Below are 27099 nucleotides of genomic sequence, written 5' to 3'. Positions count from 1 at the left end.
CTCCTTCTCCAGTACCATGTCCTGCCATGATGATAATAGACTGAACCTCTGAAACTGTAAGAGAGGCATCCCAACTAAATGTTTTCCTTTATAAGGGATGCTGTGGTCATGGTGTCTCTTCACAGCAATAGGAACCCTAACTAAGACAGCTATCTTGCTTATTCTCAGGGAAAGGCTATGAGGTGGCCCTGCTATCATCCCGTCCCTGTCTCAGGTGAGAAATTCTGTGTCTTGTTATTGAGAGAAATATCTTGTTCATAGTCATATGATCAGCAAGAAGCTGGTGTGAAATCAGATCCAAAAGCTACACCTAATGTGAATGCCCTTGTAGGGCCTTGGCTGCATCAAGTACAGGAATTCAACACCAGGAGGCCTTGTGGGACCTTATGGGAGGTGGTACCATCTCTACCCCCGGTACCAGGGTACCACCTAAAGATATGGTGGCTAATGCTGCCATGGTGTCAACAGCCTAGAGCTATTTGAAAGTCACCAGATGTCAGTGGTTCCTCGGTGACTGTGAAGTCACCCAGCACTTGTGGAGAACAGCTGGGTTGGGAGCTTTCAGTCATGAAGCTGTGGTGGCAGGGACTTCCACACTTACTTCCTGGGGAAATCCACAAACAGTGTCACGGCCAGGATGATGATGAAGTCGAAGATCATCAGCTTGTACATCTCCTGTCCCACCTGTGTCTCCCAGCACTGAAATCAAGACATGGAGACATAATAAAGGACCACTCCCAGCCCAGAAAGCCAGCCTTCAGTGTCTTCAATCATCTCCACATCCCACTGCCCCTACGCTCCTGCACAGACTTCAGTATCCAAGCGCTTGACCACGCTCAGCTTGGGGCCAGATGCGCTTTGATGCTGAGAGTCAAGGCCAGGGCTCACCGGATAGAGTTTCTGGTTATAGCCGCAGAGTTCACACGTGCTGTCACCACAGGAGGTGATCTTGGAGCCCAGCGTGAACACCAGCACACAGATGGTGGCCAGCCGCATAAAGACGCACCTGTGGGAATGAGGAGAGGGGAAGAGAAGGCATCAGGGCTGGCCTTCCTGTGGACCACATGCTGAGGAACACAGGCACCTTCCTTGCAAACCTGAGCCTCGGCAGTTTCTGCTGCAGAAGTGGATGGTAGGGAAGTGACATAAGGCCTATGAATTGTATACTTTAAATGGATCAACTGGTAACTTCATGTTTTATATATATATATTTATATATTTATATGTATGATATATATAATATATATCATATACATATATATTACAACAAGTTATTTATATGCACATGTATGAGTTTGTGTGTGGACATGTGCACATGCATGCAGGTGCCCATAGAGGCCAGAAGGGGACACTGAATCCCCTAGAACTGAGGTTATACCTGATGTGGGTGCTAGGACCTAAACTCATTTCTTCTGCAAGAGCTCCTAACTGCTGAGCCATCTCTCCTACAGTTCTAAGGCAGGAAAAACCAAGGCATGACGGTACACAGATGAGTTCAAGGTCAGCCACATAGTGAGACCCTGATTCAGAGAGGAAGAGGCGGAGGAGAAGTGGGGGGGTGGGACACCACACTGATTCAGTAATCAAACAGCATGTGGACCTGTGTGAATCCTAATATGAACAAGCCACCAGCCCCTCCATCATGGAGACTGGCTCTATTTTGGAATATGTGGTAAAGTTTTGTTAAACCAAGTCCTGGTGACTTGGAGACACTGAAGTGTTTACGGGTGAAATGACATGCCACCTGAGAGCTGCTTAATATAACCCCGCATAAACAAGAAGAATGCATGAAATAAGGTGGGCCAAAGGTCAAGTATGGATGGATCCATTGAGTGGAAAAGCTTAAAAATTCCTACAATGACTGGGAGGGTACCACATAAGTGAAAAGAGGCACAGAATATGGAGGAAGTCAATATGATTGAAACATATTATACACATGTGTGAAAATATCACAATGAAATGCACTATTTTGTCCAGATAAGTGCTAATAATAAAATTCTCCCCCTCCCACCCCATATTACAAAATGCAAAGGTTTTCTTGTTTGCTTGCCTTAAAAAAGATATAAATACAGTCTGGAGTGGTGGCTCAGGACTGTAAATCCCAGCACTTAATGGGCTGAGGCTGAAGAATCTAGAGTTGAGGCCATAGAGGACATCATACAGATTTCCATTGTCTTTCTCAACAGCAGTTCACTCAGCCACATATAAGGCTCTCCAGGATAAAAGACAAATTCCTTAGCCTTTTTAAACATACCGAGACTGTCTGTGCTGGCTAGTTTTATGTCAGCTTGACACAAGGTAGAGTCATCAGAGAGGAGGGAGTCTCAATTAAAAAACCTCTGTAACAGGGTTGAGGATTTAGCTCAGTGGTAGAGCACTTGCCTAGCAAGTGCAAGGCCCTGGGTTCGGTCCTCAGCTCTTTAAAAAAAAAAAAGAAAAAAGAAAAAGAAAATCTCTGTAAGACTGGGCTGTAGGCAAGCCTGTAGGGCATTTTCTTATTTAGTGATTGATGGGGGAGGGCCCAGCCCACTGTGAGTGGTATCACCCCTGGGCTGGTGGTCCTGGGTTCTATAAGAAAGCAGGTTGAACAGGCCATGTAGACCAAGTCAGTAAGTAGCATTCCTCCATGGCCTCTGCATCAGCTCCTGCCTCCAGGTTCTCAGTCTGCTTGAGTTCCTGTCTTAACTTCCTTTGATGATGAACAATGATATGGAAGTATAAGCAAACAAACCCTTTCCTCCCCAACTTGCTTTTTGGTCATGGTGTTTTCATTGCAGCAACAGAAACCCTAAGACAATCTCAAAAAAAAAAAATAAATAAATAAAATAAAATAAAAAAATAAAAAAGCTTAGTCTCAGATATTTGAGAAGTAGAAAAAGAAATCCTATTCAAGCACAGTACCCCCTCAGCCATCTTTATTTACCAGTGTGAACTCTCGGGACTCTGCCTAATCTTGTCAATTCTAACATTTTTAGAACAGTATGACCTTCTAAGGCCCCACCCTATGCTTTCAGTTAATACAGAATCAAAAGTATAATACTGACGGGAGACTGAAGTCTAAGGCCCTTCACTGCATGTGCAAATGATAATTTATTCATGGGGCTCATCAAAAGGAAGGATGATTCTTAGCATATCCGGAAAATATGCCACAATCGATTAGCAATGTCTGCCATGAACAAGCAATGGTCTACCTGGCATGCATGTAGTTAGGCATTACCTAAGAATTGTCAGGCGGATCTCAAAGCCTGGCGAGTAATCCTCATAGTGGATGATCCTGGCAAAGATGATTGGGGTAATGAAATTGGCCAGTGTGATCACAATGGATGGGAGGTACAATATCAAGAGGTTCTCCCCAAAAACCATCTTGTCAATTTCCTGGAAAGATAATAGAAAGCACTGGTCAGGGTAAGTGAGATGGTGACAGCGAAGACTTGAACTGAAAAGAACTCAACTGTGCATGCTGAGCAGACACAGGAAGCATATTTATCATCCGGTGTGGCTGGGAAACATCAGCTTTAGATGCTTGGAACCTTCCTTAGATGCACACATGCAGAGACCTAGTACCATGCTGGAGGAATAATGAATGCTACTGGACATATTAGTGAAGGATACAGAACTCTGTCTATGCTGTATGAACAGCCCTTTCAAGTTACTTCCGAGACTGTTCTAATGATTGATTTGTGACAGCCATTTCATCCTTCCTTCATAGTAGCAGATCACTTAGCCATGTATAGAGCTATCCGAGATGAAAACTACGTTTCTGAGCCTTCCTGGAAGCCAGGTACAACTAAACTAAATTCTAGCGGAGGCAATGGAGCAGAAGTTTTAAATCAAACTCCGTATTTCATCCTTAAAGATGAGCCCCACCACTCTCCCTTTGGCTAGCATGTGGATATAGCAGTGAACCATCTTGTACCACACAGAAGACAGCCACAGTATATGAACGGAGGACAAAGTCACAAATTGGATGGTATTTATGGTATTTGGGTATGTAATGTGTGATGACTCACAGCCTCTAGACCAATTTAGACTTCCATACATTATGTGTGTGTGTATGTGTATATATGTACATGCCTCCACACCAGAGCGCAAGGTCAACCGACTCTCATGGAACCCTTACCTTTTTCATGTGTTCCTGTGAGAAGGTAGTGGCTAGGTAGATTGCGTAAAAGCACGCCGCTAGCACAGCCAGCACAATGCAGTTCAAGAACAGCCTCAGGGAGTAAATGCGTATGGTTTCCTCTGAGGTCCTTTCAGCTATTTTCTGCCGGATTCTCTCTTCCTCCAGATCTGCCTGGGGACCAAAGAAAACTCATTTGTGAGCGATGGGAGGGGGATTTTGTAACATATCCCACAGATTTCTCTTAAATATTTATGTTGCCCAAGATCTTCCCCAGGCTAAGCCCCACCAGTTTTTTTTTTTTTGGTTTTTCAAGACAAGGTTTCTCTGTAGCTTTGCGCCTTTCCTGGAACTCGCTTTGGAGACCAGGCTGGCCTCGAACTCACAGAGATCCGCCTGGCTCTGCCTCCTGAGTGCTGGGATTAAAGGCGTGCGCCACCACCGCCCGGCTCCCCCACCAGTTTTTACATGTAAGGCTTATGGTAAGGTAGAACCTCCTACTGGAGACTGCACTTGGCTTTGTAATAAATGTGTAAGCTGAATCAGCATTTATGATGCTGTGTATGTGCGTGTGTGTGTGTGTGCGTGCGTGTGTGTGTGTGTGTGTGTGTGTGTGTGTATGCATGCACATGAGCAGATGGTGCAGTATTTCTTTAAGTGGGGTGTATCATTATTTTAATTTTGTTTATTAATTTGTCATTTATTTATCTGAAGTTCTGAGGATTGAACCCAGGGCTCTGTGTATGCTAGGACAGCACTCTACCAACCACCTACATCTCCAGCCCTTAAAAAAAACAGCTTTTATTTTTGAGGCAGTCTTATTAAATTGCCTAAAATTTTAGCTCTTCTGCCTCTACCTTTCAAGTAGCTAAGATTATGAGTATGTCCTGCTATGGTTGTTTTTAATCCAGCCTGGGAGTCTCTGCTTCTAACAGGAGCCTTTGATCTGTTCATAGTTAGTGTAAAGAACAACAAATAGAGTCAACCCCACCCACCTTCCTTAAACTTTAGATTCCTACCCCCAACCTTTTTCTGACGGGTTAGACCAACCTGCTATTCATTTCTCTTTATTAAATGTGGAAGTTTTCCTATCATCTTTCAACTTCCCTCTAATCCATTCTGTCATCACAGTATTCCCTTCACGTTTCTAGTGCAAACAATGCTTGTGACCAGGTAGGGATATTAATAAGAAAGTAAGGGATAGAGGGAAGACACCATCTGCCCTGTGTGTCCTACCTCCCATCCCAGTCCCAAGTTAACAGCACCCATGCTTGGGTTAAAGGTGATCAACCCAATAAGCTGTTTGCTCCTAAAACCAGCCAAGGGGAAGCTTGCTGAGACAGAATGGGTCCTCAGATACCGTGTAATCTGCAAAGAGCCTCCCCAGACCTAGCCTGGCAGCAAGGCTCCTCCCCCAGGGCAACCCAGCAGCACTCACTCGGAGCTCGTACCGCAAGCTGCTGTGTTTCAGCTCAGCCATGCTGCGGTTGGTGATGCAGAAGTCCCAGCCAGCAAAGATCTTGTTACAGTAACTCTGGAAGTGCTCCTCACTCCGGATCAGGTTGATTTTGAACCCTTCCACCGACCTGACTCCAAAACACAAGCATCATTCTGAGAACAGTAGCAAAACATAGGCCCGTGAATTGGTCTCATTTAAGATCTATAATGTTGGACATGGTGGTGTTGCTGACCCACTGCAACACAGCCAAGTTTATTCTAAATCGATGTGGCAGCTGAGCAGGTACCTCACTGAAGAAAATCATTGTCTTTTATCCACTCAATAACTTCTTCTTTAAAGATAGACTTACTTTATGTGTATGGGTGCTTTGCCTGCATGTATGGCTTGTGTACTATATGTGCATCTGTTACCTGTGGAGGCCAGAACAGGGCATTACATCACCTAGAATTAGAGTTACACATGGTTGTGAGCCACCACATGGGTTCTGGGAATCAAACCAACCCCAGTGCTCTGGAAGAGCAGCCAGTGTACATAGTCACTGAGCCATCTCTTCAGCACTCCACTCGGTAACTCCTTTTTCAAAATAATATGTCTTATCTATTTATTTCACCTTATGTATTTATTTATTTGTTGCAATGTCAAAAAATTGAACCCAAAGTCTCTCCCTGGCCAGGTCAATCTCTGAGCTAGACTCCTGGCTCCCCTCCCCTTATAATATTTTTATTTTGAAACATTTGTTGAGGTGCCCAGGCTGCCCTCAAACTTGTGATCCTCCTGCCTCAGCCTCTTGAGTAGTTGAGATCACAGGCATGCACTAGCATGCCTGATGCATGGCCCAAAGTTTTAATTCGGAAGTCTTTTGCGGTGTTCACAGATACAGCTTCTATTGCATTCAGGCTAGTGTTTGGTGAGACAGCTGTTGACAATATTTAGAATCCCTCGCCTTTCTTGGGAGTTGCTCTCTCACCAAACCACCAGGGAAAGGCCTTGGTGTCTTATGACCTGTCAGACAGACTTGTCACACTGTGGCAAATACCTGAGATTGACAGCTTAAGGCAGGAAAGGTTTATTTGCTTCACTGTTCCAGAAACATCTACCCATGGTTGGCTGGATCCATTGCTGGGTCTGAGGTGATGGGGAGGGCATTATGGCAGCTGAGCATGGTGGAAGAAGCAGAAAGGGGAGAGGGAAAATACCTCATGGTATCCAGGAAGCAATAAAAGGGAAAGGAAAGGGAGGCTGACAAAATATGTCGCCTGCTTCCTCCAACCAGGCCCGGCTCCTAATCGGTCACTCAGCTGTGAACTCACTGGTGGATTACCCCATTTATGAGATTAGCATGCTCATGATGCATTCACCTCTAAAGCTCACCATCCGGGAACCAAGCCTTCAACACCTGAACCTTCAGAGGGAATTTCACATCTAAACTACATGACCCTAACCAGGGGACAGACACACACCAACAGGAGCTCAACACAGTCTCCTGGCCCTGACCACAATGAAAGGGTCAGGATTAGGTATCTGTGTGGACGGAGCCAACAACACCTTCACAGAATTTCTGTGCCCATGACCAGAGGAGCTGCAGGCTGGTAGAGACGGATGTGCTATTTCCCACCACTGCAGGGAGCTGCCGCCACACAGACACTCAGAGCTGAGGAGGCTCTTGATTTTAACATTGTTCCTAAACCAAGGCTGTGTCCTTCTCAGAACAGTCTCTCCCCTTCCTTGGCTCTCTGTGCACTCAATTCCCCAATGGTCCAATTAACCAGGGTTGGTTTTCTGCCACTTGCAAGCCAATGGAGACCCGGTTAACATAATATTCCCTGGCCAGAATGAAGTCTGTGAGGAAGGGGGATCTGGAAGAGGTACTTAGTACACACTGAACTGCAGGCTGCTGCCCCAGCTGCCAGCTCCTGACTTCTGCTCCGTCTGAGTCTTAGCTGCAACACACTCAACCCCTTCCTCTGAAGCCCACCCGTGGGCTCTGCTCATCTTTCAGGCCCTGACTTCCAGAATCCACACAACAATAAGAGACTCCAGCCACCAAGAATCTGAGACATCCCAGAGACTTCTGGGGGTGGGAAAATGTAGGGAGGTTGTGGAACCTTTAGGAGGTGGGACAGGCTCGCAGAGGAAGGTCACAGGGCTAGACTCCTGGTTACAGAGTGCGCTCTGCTTTCTGATCCACCACCATATGAACAAGCTTCTTGCCCTCTCCTACTGCCTTCCCGACTGCGAGGGGCTGAAAGTCCCTGGGACCATGAGCCCAGATGAATCTTTCCTCCCTTGAACTGTCTCTGCCAGGTGTTTGGTCACAGCAGTAAGGGCTGTGCTGACACAAATGGCAATCAAAGGGAAGGAGGAAGCAAGGGGCGCTCACCTTTTCACTATCCAGAGCAGACTCAGGGCCAGGTAGGCAATCGTGCTCACTAAGTAAGCCAGGGGCAGATCATACGTGAAGTTCTGAAATTTCACGCCATCAATGGTGTAGTGGCCATAAAACAGGCTGGTCTCCTCCAAGAAACCCTGAACAAAGCAACAACATGGGGTCAGGGGGGTCAGCTCAGGCAGGCAACCAAAGGAGACATCCCTGCCTCAAGGAATCCATGCTCAAGTGCCCTTGTTCATCATGGAATCTCTCCACACCAGAGCAGAACCCAAGGTACACGGGATGCTGGGCTGGTGTTAGGGGAACAAGGTACTGCTAAAACCTGAGTATCAAAATTCACTGGTAAGAAGCCTCAGCAGTGCATGTACTGCTCTTGCAGAGGACCCAGGTTGGCTTCCAGCACCCACAGCAGGAAACACACAACTTCCTGGAACTCCAGTTCCAGGAGACCTGATGCCCTCCTTTGGCCTCATGTCCACATACTCCCACACAGACACACTCATATATACATAAAAAATTAAATACTTTTTATGTGAAAAAAATTTCTGGGCCATAGCATCAAAAAACCCACTTAATACAAGCATAAATAGTATATTCTAAAAACTATAAACCACAGTTGAAATAAAAATGGGTGGGGGTGTAGCTCAGTGGGTAGAGCGCTGGCCTGTTATGCACAAGGTTATGGATTTGATCCCAGCTTAAAACAGGGATGGGGCCGCACACCTGTAATCCTAGCACTCTAGAGGTAGAAGCAGATGGATCAGAAGTTCGAAGTCATTCTTTTTGAGATACATAATTATTTTGATGCCAGCCTGGGCTATAAGGGACATATCTCAACAAAACAGAAGAAAAAAGAGACTCTGTCATATTTATTGCCGTATATGATATATATATATATATCTCCACCCATCCAGATGGTGGTAGTCACGTCTATAGTGTATGCACTTGGAAGGCAGAGGCAGGCTGATCTCTGTGAGTTTAAAGCCAGCCTGGTCTACAGAACGAGTTCCAGGACAGCCAGAGCTGTTACATAAAGAAACCCTATCTCAAATTTATATATATATAAAAACAGAAAGGCATCCATTTATTTTGGATCATGTTCTTAGTCCAGCATTTCCATATCAATACTCTACAAATGGGTCTACAGAACCAGCACAAACCCACACAGATCGACAAGCTGGTCTTACAGTTTAGATGCAACTGCACGGGAGTCAGCGGCCAAGCCCACCTGGGGAAAGAAGAGTAACCTTGGAAGACCACTGTCTTGCCTCCAGGTCTTACCGCAAAACAAAATCAAGAGCGTCCGGTGCAGGCACAAAACCTGGCACATTACAGAAGCCGCCTTTAATGCCAGCACTTGGGAAGCAGAGGCAGGTGGATCTCTGTGAATTCAGGGCTAGCCTGGTCTACACAAAACAAAGCAAACCAACAAAAACAACAACAAAACCAGACACATAGCAAAACAGAACTAAGCACCCCTACATCTCCAGCCAACGAGTTTTTGTAGGGGAAAACATGTCTTCTGAACACACCATACTGAGACACCCAGAGAGACAAATCACATATACCATCAGCTTAAAATGGATCAGGGATCCAAGCATTAGAGGCGAACATACAGAAATGGCGACAAGTTTCAGGTTAGCCTGAGCCGAACACCAGCAAGACTGTTTAAAAATAAACAGCTAGTAAACTAAGTCCTACTTTTTCCATGACAACCATGTATTCTCACACTACCTGAGCCAGAAAATGTTTAAATAGACGCAAATGTAGAAGACAAGACTCCATGTAGTCTCCCACTGTCTCAAAGGCTGGACACACTCATCACAAAAATCTGTCCAGCTCTTCGGATCCCTTTCCACACGGCCCCAGGTGGATCTCAGTTCTCACCAACCTTTTCCTCCCAAGAAAGGGACATCATTGGGCCAGAGGGCCACAGAGCCCAGAAAATAAGTTCCCTGCCCTCAGAAGAAGCCTGTTTCAGAAGTCAAGCCTGTGGCCTCACCTTTGGGCCTATTTCAGTGGAAAGTGGCTACAATGGAATGAAATGAAACCCATTCCTCGGTCACAGACGCCACATCGCAAGAGCTCAAGAGCCGATGCTCGCTCTCTCACTGTGCATAACAGATCCAAGTTACTCCCCAGAACCCTGCAGGAAGCCCCTCTGCACAGGGCTGCTGAAGCATGCTGCCTGTGTTGCACACCTATGACCTGTGCCACCAACTGTCCTTTAAAACACACTGACACATGCTGCCTGTGGGATGCAACAGGAAGAAATGGGGCTATTTAGTGGGGTCCTGTCTTGAAAACCCAAAGAGAAGAAGAGGAGGAAGAGGAGGAGGGAGGAGGAGGAGGAGGAGGAGGAGGATCAGAGATGACAGTATCTCTGAGGCTTGGTTCCGGGAATTTTTTGTTTTGTTTTGTTTTTTGAGACAGGGTATCACCATGTATCCCTGACTGTAAACCAGGCTGGCCTAGAACTCACAGAGATCCACCTGCCTCTGCCTCCCTGTGCTCCACCATGATAAGTCGAGTTTTGCTCTCAGTAACAATGACTTTGAGCAAGACACTAAGTTGTTCTCGTTTGCAGAGTTTCCGTTTTCTCATTTATATACCTGGCAGTTGATTGTGCACCCAACAACCCCTGAGTTGTTTTGTAGAAAACATGACTTTGGAGATGTAAAAGCACACACCCACACCCACGGTATTAAATGCAATGAACAAACCCCAGGCTTTTTACCTACCTATTCAGAAAAGCAACAAGTTCTGTGATGTGGCATTTTAATACTAGCAACTTCCAGAAAGAGAGCTTCATCTGTAGGCTAAGTGTCTCTTGTCTGAAATGCTTGGAAGGGCCTGACACCTCCGACCTTTTCAGAATCTGGAATATTCCCACAGACTTCACCAGTTGGGCGTCATTAAGATAATCCCAAATGCTTTGGGTTTTCAGATCAGAGATGCTAAAGGCCCAGCTTTGTAATTCAGGCCAACTAAAGGTAGCAGAGAGCAGGAAAAGGCCACTGGCTGGAAGCAGCAGTGTGTACTTCCTGAACACTCACTCGCTCTAACAGGAGGTCAGCAGGAGAGCACAGGGCTGGCTGATGAGCTCACTGAAAACCCTGTTTCTACTCCTCACTGCCAACACGGGCATTTGGCTCTCACTGGTCTTTGAAAAGGAACACTGTCTTTTGGATTTTGTGGTTGTTTTGAGACAAGGTCTCACTAGGTAGCCTAGGCTGGCCTGGCAATCCTCCTGTCTTCACCTGTAAGATCACAGGCACACACCACACAGGACACTGATGTCTAACTCACTTAACTGTCAGTGTAAGGAGGGTCCACAAAGGATGGAGGTGAGTACTTACTGTGCCAGACAGCAAGTCTATGATGTAACTATAAAAGTAAATGAGCCCAGAGCTACTGACTGGATAGACTGTGCACTGAATATCTGCAAGAAACAAAAACAAGGACGTGCGTTAGCAACAGCCTCACTCCGCCGGTAACTCGTCTACTGCAGTTTGTGAACCTAAGCTGTGGCTCCGTATTCAGATACACCTGTGAGTTTGTACATGCTCTATCTGTCATGTCCTGCTGCTCTACATTCAAGTCCCAGTGGGTCTGATACATCCCCTTTTCTGTTACGTCTATCTTTAGGGTTTCTTTTACTGTTCCTTTACTTTGCTTTAGCACGTGCCTTTACTAAACAATTTGGGGTTATATCGATTTTTGGTTTTTTTAGTGGGTCTTTTATTGTTTCATTTTGCTTTTATTTATTTGTGTGTTTATATGTGTGTGTACGTGCAACATGTTCATGCAGGTGCCCACAGAGGGCAGGAGAGGGCACCGGATCCCATGGAACAGAAGCTCCAGGTGACTCTGGCTGCTACGCTGATGTGGGTCCTACGAATGGAACCTGGATCCTCTGCAAAAGCAGTATATGCTCTTAATCTCTCCAGCCCCTTATTTCACTTTCTGGAGACAAGGTTTCACTATATAGTTTAGACTGTCACCAAATCGGCATCTTCCCACTTCAGCATCCTAAGCAGTAGGATTAGAAGATATGCATCACCCACTACAGTTAGTGTTTAATATCATTGTACTTTAATATTTATTTTATTTTAAATTATGTGTATGAGAGGGTACATGTCTGCAGGTGCCCACAGAGAGCAGAACAGGGAATCACATCCCCCACATCTGGAGTTACAGGTAGTTGTGAGTGCCCACTGTGGAGCTGGAAACCAAACCTAATCTCTACAGCCCTGATAGTTATGATTCTTTAAATGATCTAAGTATTCAATAACAAAGTGTTGTTTTCAGGGAGGAATAATCATCTCTATTTCAATGATCACCCCGGCTCAATAGAGAAAGAAACTGAGGCTCAGGAAGGTTACTTGACAGGCACGGCTGGCCTGGAAATCTAACTTTGTTGATTTTCACACAGCAGCAGGAATATGTCTCCAAAACAGTGAATACGTGAGAAAACAGGAGTACACAGGAGGCGGAAAGCAGCCCTCACACTAAGTCTGAAGTGCCAGGTTATTTGAATTTTTTTTGTTGTTGTTGTTTTGTTTTTGTTTTTTCAAGACAGGGTTTCTCTGTGTAGCTTTGCGCCTTTCCTGGAACTCACTTGGTAGCCCAGGCTGGCCTCGAACTCACAGAGATCCGCCTGGCTCTGCCTCCCGAGTGCTGGGATTAAAGGCGTGCGCCACCACCGCCCGGCTGGTTATTTGAATTTTAAAGATTTAAAATGGAAACAAAGATGAGGAGGAGGAAGGCATGGGGCCTCTGAAGCGATGATCCAGGGTTCTTCTGGGTAAGGCGTTCTCTGACAGAAGGGTATGAGGGCTTTGGAAGACCTTCAGAAGACCTGGGACCAAGTTGGCCCTTCCACTGAGCCTGGGATCAGAGGTTTTCAGTGAGTGTCTGTGAAATAGAGGAAACCCCCCCCCCCCCCCAAATCTGGGCTAATAGGATCCCTGGAAGATCTGAGTTTGGTTGAGAATACAAAAGCCCAGTCCAGCACTTACCAGAGTGTCTGGCACAAGATCACTGTGGAATTGCTATCAGCTTCAAGCACATTCTTATCATAGATAACAATCTTGAAATGAAGTCACCTTGTGTGAGGGGTTGATTCTTTTAGATTTGCTAAATATCCCACTTACCCACCCTGCATCACTCCTCCCACATGCCCTCATGAACTCAGAAGGGGCTGAGTGTCCTGATTTGGCCAATGAGATGTGGAAGAAATGTGTTTGTGTGTCATCTCCAAACAGAAGTGTCAGGAATCAGCACACATTTGCCATGGCTCTCTTCCCCTGGATCACAGTGACACTCATGGCTGCCCCAGCAGTTTGGGCTCCTGAATGAAGATTCCCAGTCCATGATGGATCTGGACTACAAATGAGAAGTAAATGTTTACAGTTACTGGCACCGAGGATAATGGGATTATTTGTTTCTGCAGCATAACCTAACCTATCCCAACTGACACAGTTGCCCAGGAGAGGAAGCCCTGCAGCCCAGACAGCCAGCCCTTCGACTCACCCATGTCTTTGAATGGAATGAACACAAAAGTGCTGTTGGTAATCTTGTACTTGGTGAGTAAGATCGGGAGCAAAACCAGCATGAAGATGATCAGGAATATCACCAGGTTTAGCACCACCAGGAACCGTAGGAAAGAGAAGTAAGACTGGATGCCCGTACCAAACTTCCCTGGAAAAGAAGCAATGTGGCTATCAGTGACCTGCTGCACATGGTGGACTCCATCACCAAGAGAAGGCTGAGGAAAACGGATCCCTGCTGTGGGAAAGAGAGGAAGAATCATATTCCTTTGATGGATTTTTTTTTATCACTTGTGTGGGGCAGGGGCACTGGTAGGGAGGTCAGAAGACAACTTTCAGAAGTCCATTCTCTCCTTTCACTCCGTGGGTCCCAGGGATCCACTTGGGTCATTGGGCTTCAAGCCTGGCTTCACCCACAACATGCCATGCTCAATTCTTTACCTGAAACCCAGATTCCTAGAGAGTTTTCATATGTAGATCTACAGTTGCTTCTGAACATGTCCCTTAAGAGCAGTCGGAAGTGAAGAAGGGCTTCACAGTTCCCTTTGTCACATGACTATCCAGCTGCCTCAGCACTGCTCTGGATGTCAATTATCTATATCTGTAACATATGTTCTGCATCCTACCTTGTCCATGGGTCCACACACCTATCTTTACACCTATAGGAGACTTAGCTGTTGCAGACTCATGAAAAGGGGTGATCTCTGGTGCTATGCATTTCCAGCTTCCCTCTTCCCTGAGCTTATCCTGGGTACCCTTGGTACTCAACAGTTCTAACATACAATGATTAGAATCAGTTCATCCATTTTCACACACAGACACACACAGATGAGTCTCTGATTGAATTACATGAAATATGTTGATGAATTTGAGACGTAACATCTCATCTTTTTAATATTGAATCTCCTGATTCATGAACATAGATCTCCTTTGGTATCTCTTAGTAAGATTTTTATAACCAGCTTCCCTTTCCTCCCATTCTCCTTCTCTTTCTCCTTTTTTTTCCCCCTTTGAGATAGGGTCTCACTGTGTAGTCCTGGCTGGCCTTGAACTCTCTTATATAGACCAAGCTGGCCTGCAACTCAGAGATCCACCTGCCTCTGCCTCCTGCATGCTGGGATTTAAAGGTGTGACATACCATACCTGGCCTTTTTTGTTTTTGGGGGGAGAATCCTGCTATATAATTTAGGCTAGCTAAATTTTGAACTTACCGGGTGTATCTGGCTACTCTGGAATTGATACCTCCCAAGCTCAGGGATTATAGGCATAGGCCATCACACCTGGCCTATAAAATGTTTAGTTTTCTATGCTTGGGCATTATTTATTTCTCCTTAGATAAACTTCTAGGGATTTGACTGTTTAAATGTGATTATAAATCATACTAAAAACTTTAGTTTGTGGGGCTGGAGAGATAGCTCAGTGGTTAGGAATGTGTTCTGCTCTGCAGAGAACTCAAGCTTGGTTCTCAGCACCCACAGGAGGTAGTTTACAAGCACCTGTTACTCTAGCTCCAGGCTCTCCAACTTCCTCCTCGGCCACCTGCACCTATACACACCCCCCACATAGATGCACACATGTATAATCAAAAATTTTAAAACTTTAAAAACCCTTACTTTTCTAAAGGTGCTAGTATGAAGAAATACACTTAAGGCTGGGACTGTAGCTCAGAGGTAGAGTACTTACTTAGCATGTGCAAAGCCCTAGGTTCCCCAGAAAAACCCCATTAGGAGGTTCCCAGCAACCCCCTAAAGATGGGTAAACACAACCAATTTTATACAGACCTTGTCAAATCAACAACTAACCTTGTTAAATCTACGTGTTGATTCTAATAGCTTGTCTTCTGTATTTTCTATGTATATATTATCTGGACAAATGATATTTTATTTCTTCCCTTTCTGATTCTTTTCCCTTTCTGGCTCATCTCTGAAGTGTACAGTTAGCTAAGACTTCCAGGGTAATGCTGAAGAGACTGTAATAACTAACACATTTCCTCATTCTCAAGCTCAGGCTTTCCAGCATGTCATTTAATAGGATACTTGCTGTAGGGTTTTCATAGATTTATAAGGCAAAAGCTCTCTCTAGCTCACACTTGCCAACAATGAGGACTAGGGCTAATGGTGTCTTCTCTGCATCTCTCAGAATGATCGCAGCGTCTCCATTCATGTGGTGAACTTAGGGATGGAAACAAACAAAAGAGCAGTCTCCTAGTAGAGAAGACCTGAGTCCCTGCGGATGGTCTGTAGAGCAAGGTGCTTTTCATTCCTTGGGAGTCAAGAGCACATGGCTGACCCCGATGATGGAAGACACCCACACCATGCTCTGTCAAACACTCAGCGATGTCACCAGAGTTAATGGTTTTGATTTGCACACCTTCTCGTTCTGCCCCAGGGGCATCCAGTCAGCCAAGAAATCCCAGTAGAACAAATGAAGAGAAAGCCAATGATCTGGTTGCCCAAGGAGAAGAAAGCCTCAGCAGTCAGAAGTCTCCCAGAGTATTCCACCAAACCAGAGAAGCTGGGCACAACATCCTGACTACTGTTCTTGTTATTGTGGGCTGGTACCTGACAACTCAGGGAGGAAGGTATTTGGGGGCTCACAGTTTGAGGGGACACAGTCCATCATGACACAGAAGGCATGGCAGCATGCGTGTTGAGGGGACTGATCACCGTGTGTCCACAGTCAGAAAGCAGAAGAGAGACAGGAAAGGGGACTCAGACAAGAAGCCTCATGGCCTACCCCAGTGATCCATTTCCTCCAGTTAGGTCCCACTTTGAGGCTAGCCCACAGGTGGAGACCCAGTGTTCAGACACAGGAGTCTATGGGGGACATTTCATGTTCAAAACACTTGGCCTGTGAAGCCTGATGGCCTGTGTGCTTCATCCTGGCTGAGTGCCCTTGGGCAAGCATCCTAACGTCACTGTGGTAGGCAAATGGTGAAGGAGCCACATGAACGGGTTTTGTGAGGCTGGGCATGGTGGCACCCACTTTTAATACTGGCACTAGGAGGCAGAGGCAGGCAGATCTGAGTTCAAGGCCAGCCTAGTCTACACAGAGAGAAACAAAGGGGTGGGAGTCTTGTGAGGACTAACAGAGATAATATGAGTGAGACACCCAAGGCAACACTTGGTTCATTGTCAATACTCATAAGGACTTGCTTGTACTTTGCTCAAGACCACACTATGGTTCCATTTCAGGAGAAAGGGTGTGAGTGTATGGCGAAGTTCTAGATGAGCCCGGAAGACTTCTTAGAACTATGTTTACAGTCTCCATATAAAACAACAATTTACAAAGAAGAATAAATTATCAGTGGTATATTTAAATATTTATTATATTTTAATTATATATATGGGGAGGGGGGATACACAGATACCTATGGAAGCTAGAAGAGGGTTCTGGATTCCCTGGAGCTGGAGTTACAGGCCGTTGTGAGCTGCCCAGTGTGGGTGCTAGAAACGGAACCGGGGCCTTTGCAGGAGCAGTTCCTGCTCTTACCTGCTGAGCTCTGCTCCAGCACCACCCTCCCCAGAAGACCAGAGGACACTCTATCATCTGTTGTTTGCTTGTGTGGGGACAGAGCTTCAAGGTGTCACCCTGGCTGGCCTGAAACTCAGAGATGCACCTGTCCCTGTCTGGATTAAGTGTCTGGCCACCACGCCTGGCACTATACTTTTAGGGTAGGTAATAAGGAAGATGATCACTTCTCCCAAACATCCTGCCATGCTCTTTACAGACTGTGTTGGGAACTTCTCTGTCAGCAGCTATTAAGGCACTGATTATAAATTGTTTTGTTTTACGATAAAAAATACAGAACGGTAAGAGGCATCTCCCTCCCTGCCCCAGGCTCTGCTGTGACCTTTCTAGAAGACAAAGAGACAGGTCCTATTAAGGTTAAGTGTGGGTCATGTTCATACTTGAGACAGTCAGTCTTGACTGTCAGCTTGACAGGATCTCGACTTACTGCGGAGGCACCTCCGGGCATGTCTGTCAGGGACATGTCTGTCAGGGAACAGAGAGGTTCAACTGAGGTGGAAAGACCCACCCTGGATGTGGGCAGAACCACCCCATGAGCTAGACTGAATAAAAAGAGGAAAGTGAGCTGAGCTCCAGCATTCGTGGCTTCTGTGTCCTGACTACAGATGCCACGCGACCAGCCTCCTCAAGCTCCGGACAGCATGCCTTGCCCTGCCATGGTGGACGGTATTCTGAAACTGTGAGCCAGAACCTTCCTCTCTCAGTTTGCTTCTGTGTGACAGCAACGAGGACAGTCACTAACACAACATTCATCCTGGAAGGAAATCCTCAACATTGCAACAGCCGGGTGCAAACCCAGCTTGCCTGCAGGGGAGGCCACAGCAGATAAGGCAAAATCCCAAAATGCTCATCCCCAACCTCAGCTGTCTGCAGGGGAAGCAGAAAGCTGGTAAGCATAACACCGCCCCCCCCCCCCCCCCGCCCCCATCCTCAGCAGCTTGGCCTGCAGGGGAGCCGCGCCAAACGGGCTCTACCTTCAATGCTGCGGATGTCCTTGCGCCACAGCTCCAGGTGGGTGGTCATCTCACGAGCTTTCTCTAGGAACCTCTTCCAGGACTTGCTGCTGTACCGTTTCCACTGGTCCCACTCTGATAAATACTTCATCTGGGTTTCCTGAATGTCCCTGCATCAAAAAAGGGCCATGAGCATGACAAGGACAAGGTAGCATCAAGTCGAAGCTTCCATGACACCCAGGATGGGAGCCTAGTCAGCCATACAAAGGGATGACGACACACGCTCCAGTGTAAATGAACCTTCAAAGTGTTACACAAAGTGAAAAAAGCCAGACTCGGAGGTCACTTTCCACACACACATAAATCTAGAGGCAGCAGGTTCATGGCTGCCCGGGCTGATGGAGGAGGAACTGAGAGTGCTTTTTTTAATGGGTACAGAGTTTCCAGCTGCAGTGATAAAGCATTTTTTGGAAGTAGCTGGTGGTGATGGAGGCACAGCATTGCCAATAGGCTCAGTGCCACTGAATTATAAGCTGTCGATCACAATGTGTACTGTGTGCTCAGTACAATGATCCTATGATGCCACTCCTGACTTCTTGTCCTATTTCGCCTCCAGGATACCCCTTCTTTTGATAACATATCCTCTCCAATTAATGTCTACCTCTCCCAATATGCTACAAATGGCTGTTTTGTTTTTGAGACAGGGTCTCATGATGTAGCTCTGACTGGCCTGGCACTTGCTATGTTGACCAGGCTGGTCTTGAACTCACAGAGATTCATCCACCTGCCTCTGCCTCCCAAGTGCTAGGATTAAAGGTCTGTGCCACCATGCCCAGCCTGATGCCACAAGTTCTTTAAAGGGTGAGAATACATAACATTTGTGGCTGTGGTCCTTTGTCCCAGGAGCACAGACTGCTGATTCCATGACAGCCCTGGCCTGGCCGGGTTTGCTTTGCTTTCCACTCTTTCTTAAGCACAGTAGCTGGCATTTAATCCATTTTGGTTTTTTTTGGTTTTTCGAGACAGGGTTTCTCTGTGTAGTTTTGGTGCCTTTCCTGGATCTCACTCTGTAGACCAGGCTGGCCTCGAACTCACAGAGATCTGCCTGGCTCTGCCTCCTGAATGCTGGGATTAAAGGTGTGCGCCACCACCACCCAGCAAATCCATTCTTAATAAATTCCCACCACTAACCATAGAACAATATTCACAAAAATATGTACATTTACTATGTACTGTATTCATGGAGGGTAAACTGCTTTCCCATAGCACAGAGTATGTTTAGACACACAAATGGATAGATATAGATATTGATAAACGGATGGATAGGATAGACAAATGGATAAATGGATATAGATAAATTGAAGGATGTATACAAATATAGATATAGAAGGATAGATGATAGATGATATAGATAAATTAAGGGATACAGATTAGTGGATGAACAGATGATAGATGATAATGATGACGATGAATAGATGAGAGGTTGATGGATGGATACAGTGTACATGCCTGTAACCCTAACTTTGGGAGGCGGGGGACAGGTGAATTCAAGATTAACCTAGGTTACACAGAGATTTCTTGACACAAAAAAGGAGGGAAAGAGGCCTGGGGTGATGAATCAATGGGTAAAGTGTGTGGTGTGCAAGTCTGAGGACCTGACTAGTATCCCTAGGACCTGCCTGTCACCCCAGAGCTGGGTGGGTCTTAGGGACTTGCTGGCCAGCCCAAACTGCCAACTGCTGAACTCCAGGCTCAGTGAGAGAGTCTGTTCTCCCCAAAACTGAGGTGGAGTGACAGAGGGTGCCAACAAATGTCAACTTCTGGCCCCTCCATGGGTGCTTGCACATACATACATATACATTACATGCACACACAGAGAGAGATGAGGAGGAGGGGGAGAAAGACAGATACGGAGAAGGGGGGGAGAGAGAGAGAGAGAGAGAGAGAGAGAGAGAGAGAGAGAGAGAGAGAGAGAATGAGAGGTCTGACTACAAGTAAACTAAACCTGGGACCGTTTATTCAAACAGGAGGTGAACAACTTCTTGAAGGTCACATGTCACCACAGCTTAGGAATGCTCACTACAGAATGAACTCTTGGTTCCACACATGATAAACACACCACATGCACCACATGCACCACATACACCCCTCTCCCAGCCTACAGCATGGCCACTTCCAGGCAGCTACTGAACAAACCTCAGCCTCCGCTTCTCAGAGATGTTCAGCGCATACTTGCGGATGGATTGGCTGTTGAGGTTCTCTGGGATTCCTCCATCCAGCTGGGAACTGTAGGAGTCGGTCGGCTTTAGCAGGGTGCCACTCTGCTTGTCCCGGGCGAGGATGTTTGTCCTCCGGCGTGCCACTGACCGATAGCTTGGCAGCTCTTGAAGGAAGTTCACAGGTGGAGAGAAGCAGCTAGAACCCAGAGACATGTTCTCTGGGTGAAAGAAGAAAAGCAAATTCATTCCAGACAGCTTGGGAGCCTTCGAGTCTCAGAGACCAGGAACAAGCCTTGGATACAGTCACTCACCTCACCAGTGACAGAATAGCTGGACTTTCTTTTCTTTTTTACTGTGCTGGGAATTGAACCCAGAACCTTACACATGCTAGACAAGTGCTCTACCACTGAGCTACCTAGCCACCTTTCATTTATTTAGAAAAGACTTGGATAAGTTTCCCAGGCTGGCCTTGAATTTGGAATCTTCCCGCCTTGGTCTGCTGTGCGGTGGGGATTACAAACCTGTGTCAATACAAATTACAAACCTGGGTCATTCTGCTTTGTTCTGTTTGCAAGGGTATGAGTGCTCTCCCGTGTGTGGGTATGTACGTGTGTGCAGGTGCATGCATGCTTGTGTCAGTGAAGACAATGCTGAGTGTCCCCCACAATCACTCTCTATCCTATATATTGAGTCAGGGTCTCTCACTTGAACCCAGAGCTCACCCATCCAGATAGTCTAGCTGGCCAGCTTGCTCCAAGAGATGGGATACCTTTGCCTCTGGAGCACTGGAATTACTACTGGGCATTTAAGTGGGTTCTGGACATCCAAACTCTGGTCCTCACATTTAGGGGGCAAGCACTTCATCCACTAGGTCATCTTCCCAGCCCTGGCTGCATTTCGTTGTCCAGGATAATGCAGAGGACAGTGACATCATCTTCACATGGGCTCGCTCTATAGGTGTGTCTGCATGAAACTTAGGTGGTAAGGTTCCTGTAGCCATTAGTTAAATGCATGGTCGACCCATTTGCTGAATGAAGCTAGTAATGTGTGCTCTATCTCTAATAAGTGAAGGAGATGATAAGATGTAAGAGCCATGATTGCCTAAGCAATTGGCTCCATGGACATCCTAACTTCTACCCTTCCTGTTGGGTGGTAAATGGCTTAAGTTCGAATCCTGACCTGGTCCCTTTTCTGCTGTGTGTTTGGGTGGAGTTACTTAACTTCTCAGAACTTCAGTTTCCTCATTCCAAATAGTCATTCAACAAATAGGCCAACATGTGTCCTTTAGGGAGCCAAGGATACCGTGGCAGCCAAGGAAAATGTCCTGCTCTTATGCAGCTTATAATCTGAGGTGGGTGAGGGGAGGACCAGCCAATGAGCTGGTGATAAATTTATGCCAAGAAGTGATAAGAACAATGAACACAAGACACAAGAGCACACGGGGTGATGTGAAGGGTTAAGGACAGAGGTTATCCTGGGGCCGGGGCGCTGTTTTTGGTCAAATTCTTTCTGTTTTGGTCAGTTCTTCCCCTTAGCTGAAGCTCAGTGAAAAGAGGGCACAGACTTGAGGCTATGTGGGGAGGAGCAGGTCCCAGGAAGTGCAGAGAGTCTGGGGCATCAGTGCACGTGGCACATCTGTAGAAAGGTGTGCAGACTCCTGGTGCAGAAGGATGGACAGACAGGAGCCCGGAAGTCCATTTGATTGGTGGATAGTGGAGTATCCCAGCCCTTCTACGACCCTTCCCCTAAGCCTGACCTGTAACTTGCTTTAACCAAAGGGTACAAAACAAACACAAACAAACAACAACAACAAAAAAACCCTCTGCCAATCCCAAGTCATAAAAGAGCCCAGAAGCCACTTCCGGGCATTTAAGTGCCAGTCATGTAAGAAACCCACCAGGGCCAGCAAGATAGCTCAGAGGGTAAACACACTTGCCACTGATGCTGAGGATCTGAGTTCGAACTCTGCAACCCACATGCAAGAGGAGAATCAACTCCTGCAAGCTGTCCTCTTACCTCCAACATGCACTACAACATGCATACATACACATTCATGCACATAATTTAAAAGAAGTCCAGTCTGCAGAACCTGCTGACAAGAACCAAGCCCCTGCTTTTGTCCCCAGCCACAGAGAACATCCATAAGAGCATCGTATGTGGGGTGTGGAAAGAGAAAAGTAAGAGGCCTGAGTGTCTGGGCTATAGCCAGTGAGATTTTATAGGCTGATATGACCCACAGAAGCCACTGAGGACTCTGGACCAGAGCTGATTGTGTTCTGAGTACACTTTAACAGGTCTCCCTGAGTAGGCTGCTGGAACCCATACTGTGATCCTAACTCTCAGGAGACTAAGACAGAGAATCCTGAAGTTGAAACCACCCAGTGAGACCCTAGGGACAGGCCTGGGTAACCCCAAGGACGAGTCTGGGTTCAGTGGGTATGGTCACAGCATCACAAGTGCTCACCAGGGTGCAGGTTCTCAGTGTCCCTGACCCTAGATGTACCCGGAAGTGTGAGAGGGCTGGGGGAGGACAAGGGACCAGGCATTCCAGGTCTCTCTGGAATGTGCAGATTCCCTAACCTCTGCCCTCCCAACAGGCATGCCCAGACACGAGACAACAGTTATCTCACTGTAAGTGACGCAGAGACATGCGCCTGGGCTCTGCCAACCTCATGAGCAAGCCATGCCACATTCACCCTGACACACCCTGAGGATGTGAGCCACTCTCGTATCAGACAGGGCTGCCTCCAGCAATTCGGAGGTCAATATAGAACCATGCAGTAGGGCACGGGTGCAGCCTTGGGGCCACTCCTCCCTCTAGGCAGCAACAAAGAACTGTTATTAACCAAGAACAAAGGTCTTTGACTATGGAGCCTATTGAATATTCAACAACTGTGGGGTCAGGGACCAATGCAGGCTGTGGACTGCAACCTGGGCTGGCTTTAGATGCTGCACTGTTACCCGCCAGCCAGGCCATCCCAGGAAGACATCAGTTCTGCTCATCTCAGGAACAGGGCATCTAACACCACAAGCCACCGACACCTGTCACACTGTGAGCTTCAGGGAGCACTCACTTTGGGCATGGCTGTTAGACATACTAGAAGATAGGCCTAGCGGTGTATACATGTAAGGCCAGCAGTTGGGAGGCTGAGGCAGGAGGATTGCTGCAAGTGTGAGGGCCAGCCTGGATTACACAACATGATCCTGACTCAACCTGACTGGATTTAGAATCAAAGAGTAGAGAGTCAAGTTGAGGATGAAAATTCACCATCATGGGTCTCACTCGGCAGGTAAAAAGCTTGCAGTGTAAGCCTGCGGATTTGAGTTCAGTCCACAGAACTCACAGTAGGAGAGACCAACTCCTGAAGGATTGTCTCTGACTTCCACATGTGCTATGGCGTGTGTGCACGTGCATACATGCACGCACGCACGCACGCACGCACATGGGCACATACTCAAAAAAGAAAGGATTTACCTCCACAGGGAGGCAAAGGAGCTTGCTCACTTGCTGTTAAGCATTGGGACTGGGGACCTCACATACTATCAGATCCCCAAAGTCCCACCTCCCCCATGAATGAGCTGCAGATTTGAAATGGCCCTGTAAACACTAAAATGCCACACAGATTTAGTAGGTAATGGTTGAATGTTCCTCCCCTCCCAATTATACTGTATACACGCTTTTCTCCCCAGTCGCTCCTGTGGTGGTATTTTACTTGTACTGAAATGTGATTTTAATTGTATGTTAATAAATAAAGTTGTCTGGGGGTCAGAGCTATTAGAGCCATAGCAAGTGCGTGGCGGCGGTGGTGCACGCCTTTAAGGACCTGGAGGGTGGTACATTCAGGCAGTGACGAGGCAGTCACATGTTTGGGTTTACAACCAATGAGAAGGCAGAACAGCTAGAGTATATAAAGTCATACACACAGGAAGAGGCCCCTTTTTTTTCCGGAGAGCTCTCTTGGCTGAAGAGGATCCCTGAATCAGGAAGGGTGAGGCTCTTAGCTCTGACCTCTTGGCTTTCTTCTCTGAATCGGCTCTGTGTTTCTTATTTGATACATCTTATTTGATACATGTATTTGATACATACATTGGTTACATCTACATTTGGCGCCCAACGTGACAAGAATCCATTAAAAACCGCTTAACTTGCCGGGCGGTGGTGGCGCACGCCTTTAATCCCAGCACTCGGGAGGCAGAGCCAGGCGGATCTCTGTGAGTTCAAGGCCAGCCTGGGCTACCAAGTGAGTCCCAGGAAAGGCGCAAAGCTACACAGAGAAACCCTGTCTCAAAAAACCAAAAAAAGAAAACAAACAAACAAAAAAAAACGCTTAACTTGGCTTGGCGGCAGGTCTGGTTTCCCGCCAGGGCGGCCGGCAGGTCCGGTTTCCCGCCAGGGTGGCGGGCTCCCTAGCCCGGGCCCAGGTCGGCTTGGCCTCAGGCTGGACTAACTTTGAGCTACTTGCTTAAAGCCGGTGCTACAGACAATTCAGGCCTGCCCTGCCGAACAGGGCCCCTGCCTGTAAAGCCAACTCACGTGGTTGGAGCTTAAGGTAGCCAGAGCCAAGGCTTGACTAGGCTCAAGCGGGAACACGTGGCTGGATTCAAGCTCTTAGGCAGAACTTGCTATGGTTCTTGCGTGTTCTCTCTCTCTCTCTCTCTCTCTCTCTCTCTCTCTCTCTGGATTCACACCTCGGACACTAGGTGGCTGTTTTGAAATTCCCTCGGATTTGTACTGTTCTACGAGGACTTGGTAAGTCACTTAACATATCGAATATTTTAAAGGAAACTATTTAAAAGAGAAATTTTTTTCCACATTTAAAAAAAATGGGTTTTCTGTGTTCATTGGAAGAAAATTGGGCTTTGTTTGCAATTTTAGACAGTCTGACAATGGAACAGCTATATGAGAAGATTAATGTTGACCGAATTATGCATTTTATTACTATGCTTATTCTCATTTTACTATTTAAAAAGATAGTCAATTTAAGTGCCAGGATGACAGCTTTAGAAAAACTTGATAAATCTGTAAAAACTCAGAAGAAACTAACAGTGAAGTTGCTTCAAGATTGGATCATAGGGTTACAGAAAGAAAGCCTGTTTTCACACAGTCACCCTTAGTTTGTCCAGTAACCGTACAGCAGTTGCCTAATCAAATGACTACACAAAATATTTGGGCTCCAATTGAAATGTTAGATTTACGAAGGTTTAAGGAGGCAATAGTATCTTATGGCATGCATTCCCCATATGTAAAGCAAATGTTAAACTCTTGGTCAACATATAATAGGATTGTACCACAGGATTGGCGGGAGCTGGCACAAGCTGTTCTTGAACCCAGTCAAAGGCTTCAGTGGCTAACTTGGTTCAAGGATGAAGCTAAAAACATAGAAAAACAGTGGAGGGATATAGACTGCATAATGCTCTATTAACTTTGAATTTTCTTAATGCCAATGAGAAAGGAACAACAGCTGCAGAGAGACATTGGATAATAGAAAAAACTACAGAATTAAATCAGCCTATATACTTTAAGGATGTGCTGACCTCAGAATGGAAACCAGGGTATGTGTTACGTTGGGGACGAGGTTTTGCTTTTGTTTCTACAGGAGAAGATAAGTTGTGGGTACCATCAAAATTGATAAAGGTTCGATTTGAACAAGAGAAACCTCTTTTTTTTTTTTTGGTTTCTCTGTGTAGCTTTGCGCCTTTCCTGGAACTCACTTGGTAGTTCAGGCTGGCCTCGAACTCACAGAGATCCGCCTGGCTCTGCCTCCCGAGTGCTGGGATTAATGGCGTGCGCCACCACCGCCCGGCTAAGAGAAACCTCTTAATTAGAGGAGGTGATAGTTCATCAACCAGCATGAACATCCAAATTAAACTAACTTAACAGTAACACATGTCTTTTCATTTAATCAGATAATAACTTGCCAAAAAGGAACATCCCCAAAATTAGTCTTGGGGAAAGGTTTTTGTTTTTTAGGAGAATGAAGGTTAAGGAATCTGAAGAACACTGGACAAATGAGACATCTGAAGAAAAGGGACAAATCATCTATCCCAGGAAACAGAGTGAAACGGCGTATGGGTATATATTATCTAAAAAATTTTATGTCTTCCTAAATGTTTGTTTCTGCTTTTCTCTAAAAATTTAACACTATTGGTCTTCTAATAGTCCCAGTTCAATTAAAATTTAAAGCTGACTTTGGAGTTGGAGAATGGCTCTCTCCTTCTTTAAACTCAAGCATTTTGTTAAAAGGAAAATGCAAACTCCCTGTATCATGCCAGAATAAAAAAGCCATCTTCTGCTATGGGACAGGAGAAAAGCCAAATTAAGTAAGGGACTATTCTATTACTAATCTCAACTCTTTGATTCTATTCTGATTCTTTAAAACTTTTCTTAAAGTATAAATTTTATATCAAAATTTACAAGATTAATATATATAGATATATAGTTATATATACATTTTAAACTTTAAGATATGAATGGTCATATAGAGTACTAATTAATTCTAGAAAAAAGGCTTCAATTAGCTGCATATATATGTCTTTGTGTTCGAGTCTCTTATCAGTTTTCTGCAGGAAATCATGGCCAGGCCTAACATCAACTGAAGTCTCCAGGAAGAAATTGGGGCCCCACAACAACAACAATTCCACGTGGACAATAATAATATCACTAAGCTGACAAACATCATCTACAGATCAGCTTTGAACTACAAGGTGCTCAGAGCAATTTTGAGATGACTAGCTGAGATGATCCAGTCTCAAAGACTACTTGAATAAGGACTTGAGATAAACCCTGAACTTTGGCATTATACACAGACTGGATAATGAAGGATATGGTTACCTTTCCTAGAATTTGACAATTAACCCAAAATTTTTCTTTCAGGA

General features: G+C 46.0%; 1 protein-coding gene across 2 annotated transcripts in view; it reads right to left on the bottom strand.

The window, feature by feature from the left end:
- Tmc7 (transmembrane channel like 7) overlaps positions 1–27099 on the bottom strand; it is a 56383-nt gene that overhangs the window by 12257 nt on the left and 17027 nt on the right. For both annotated transcript variants that reach the window (XM_052761640.1, XM_052761643.1), the window contains 10 exons: positions 20201–20441; positions 18026–18174; positions 13504–13671; positions 11328–11410; positions 7960–8105; positions 5559–5706; positions 4121–4294; positions 3218–3375; positions 889–1006; positions 602–699 (listed from right to left, as the gene is read on the bottom strand). In XM_052761640.1, coding sequence (XP_052617600.1) covers positions 602–699; positions 889–1006; positions 3218–3375; positions 4121–4294; positions 5559–5706; positions 7960–8105; positions 11328–11410; positions 13504–13671; positions 18026–18174; positions 20201–20441 — 1483 coding nt within the window. The remainder of the gene's footprint in view (positions 1–601; positions 700–888; positions 1007–3217; positions 3376–4120; positions 4295–5558; positions 5707–7959; positions 8106–11327; positions 11411–13503; positions 13672–18025; positions 18175–20200; positions 20442–27099) is intronic.

This window comes from Peromyscus californicus, unplaced genomic scaffold (genome assembly GCF_007827085.1).
Source record: "Peromyscus californicus insignis strain IS unplaced genomic scaffold, ASM782708v3 Scaffold_4__1_contigs__length_199733344, whole genome shotgun sequence".
Classification (NCBI taxonomy): domain Eukaryota; kingdom Metazoa; phylum Chordata; class Mammalia; order Rodentia; family Cricetidae; genus Peromyscus; species Peromyscus californicus.
Note: the sequence above shows the minus strand (reverse complement) of the source record. Positions and strands in the feature narration are given on the sequence as shown.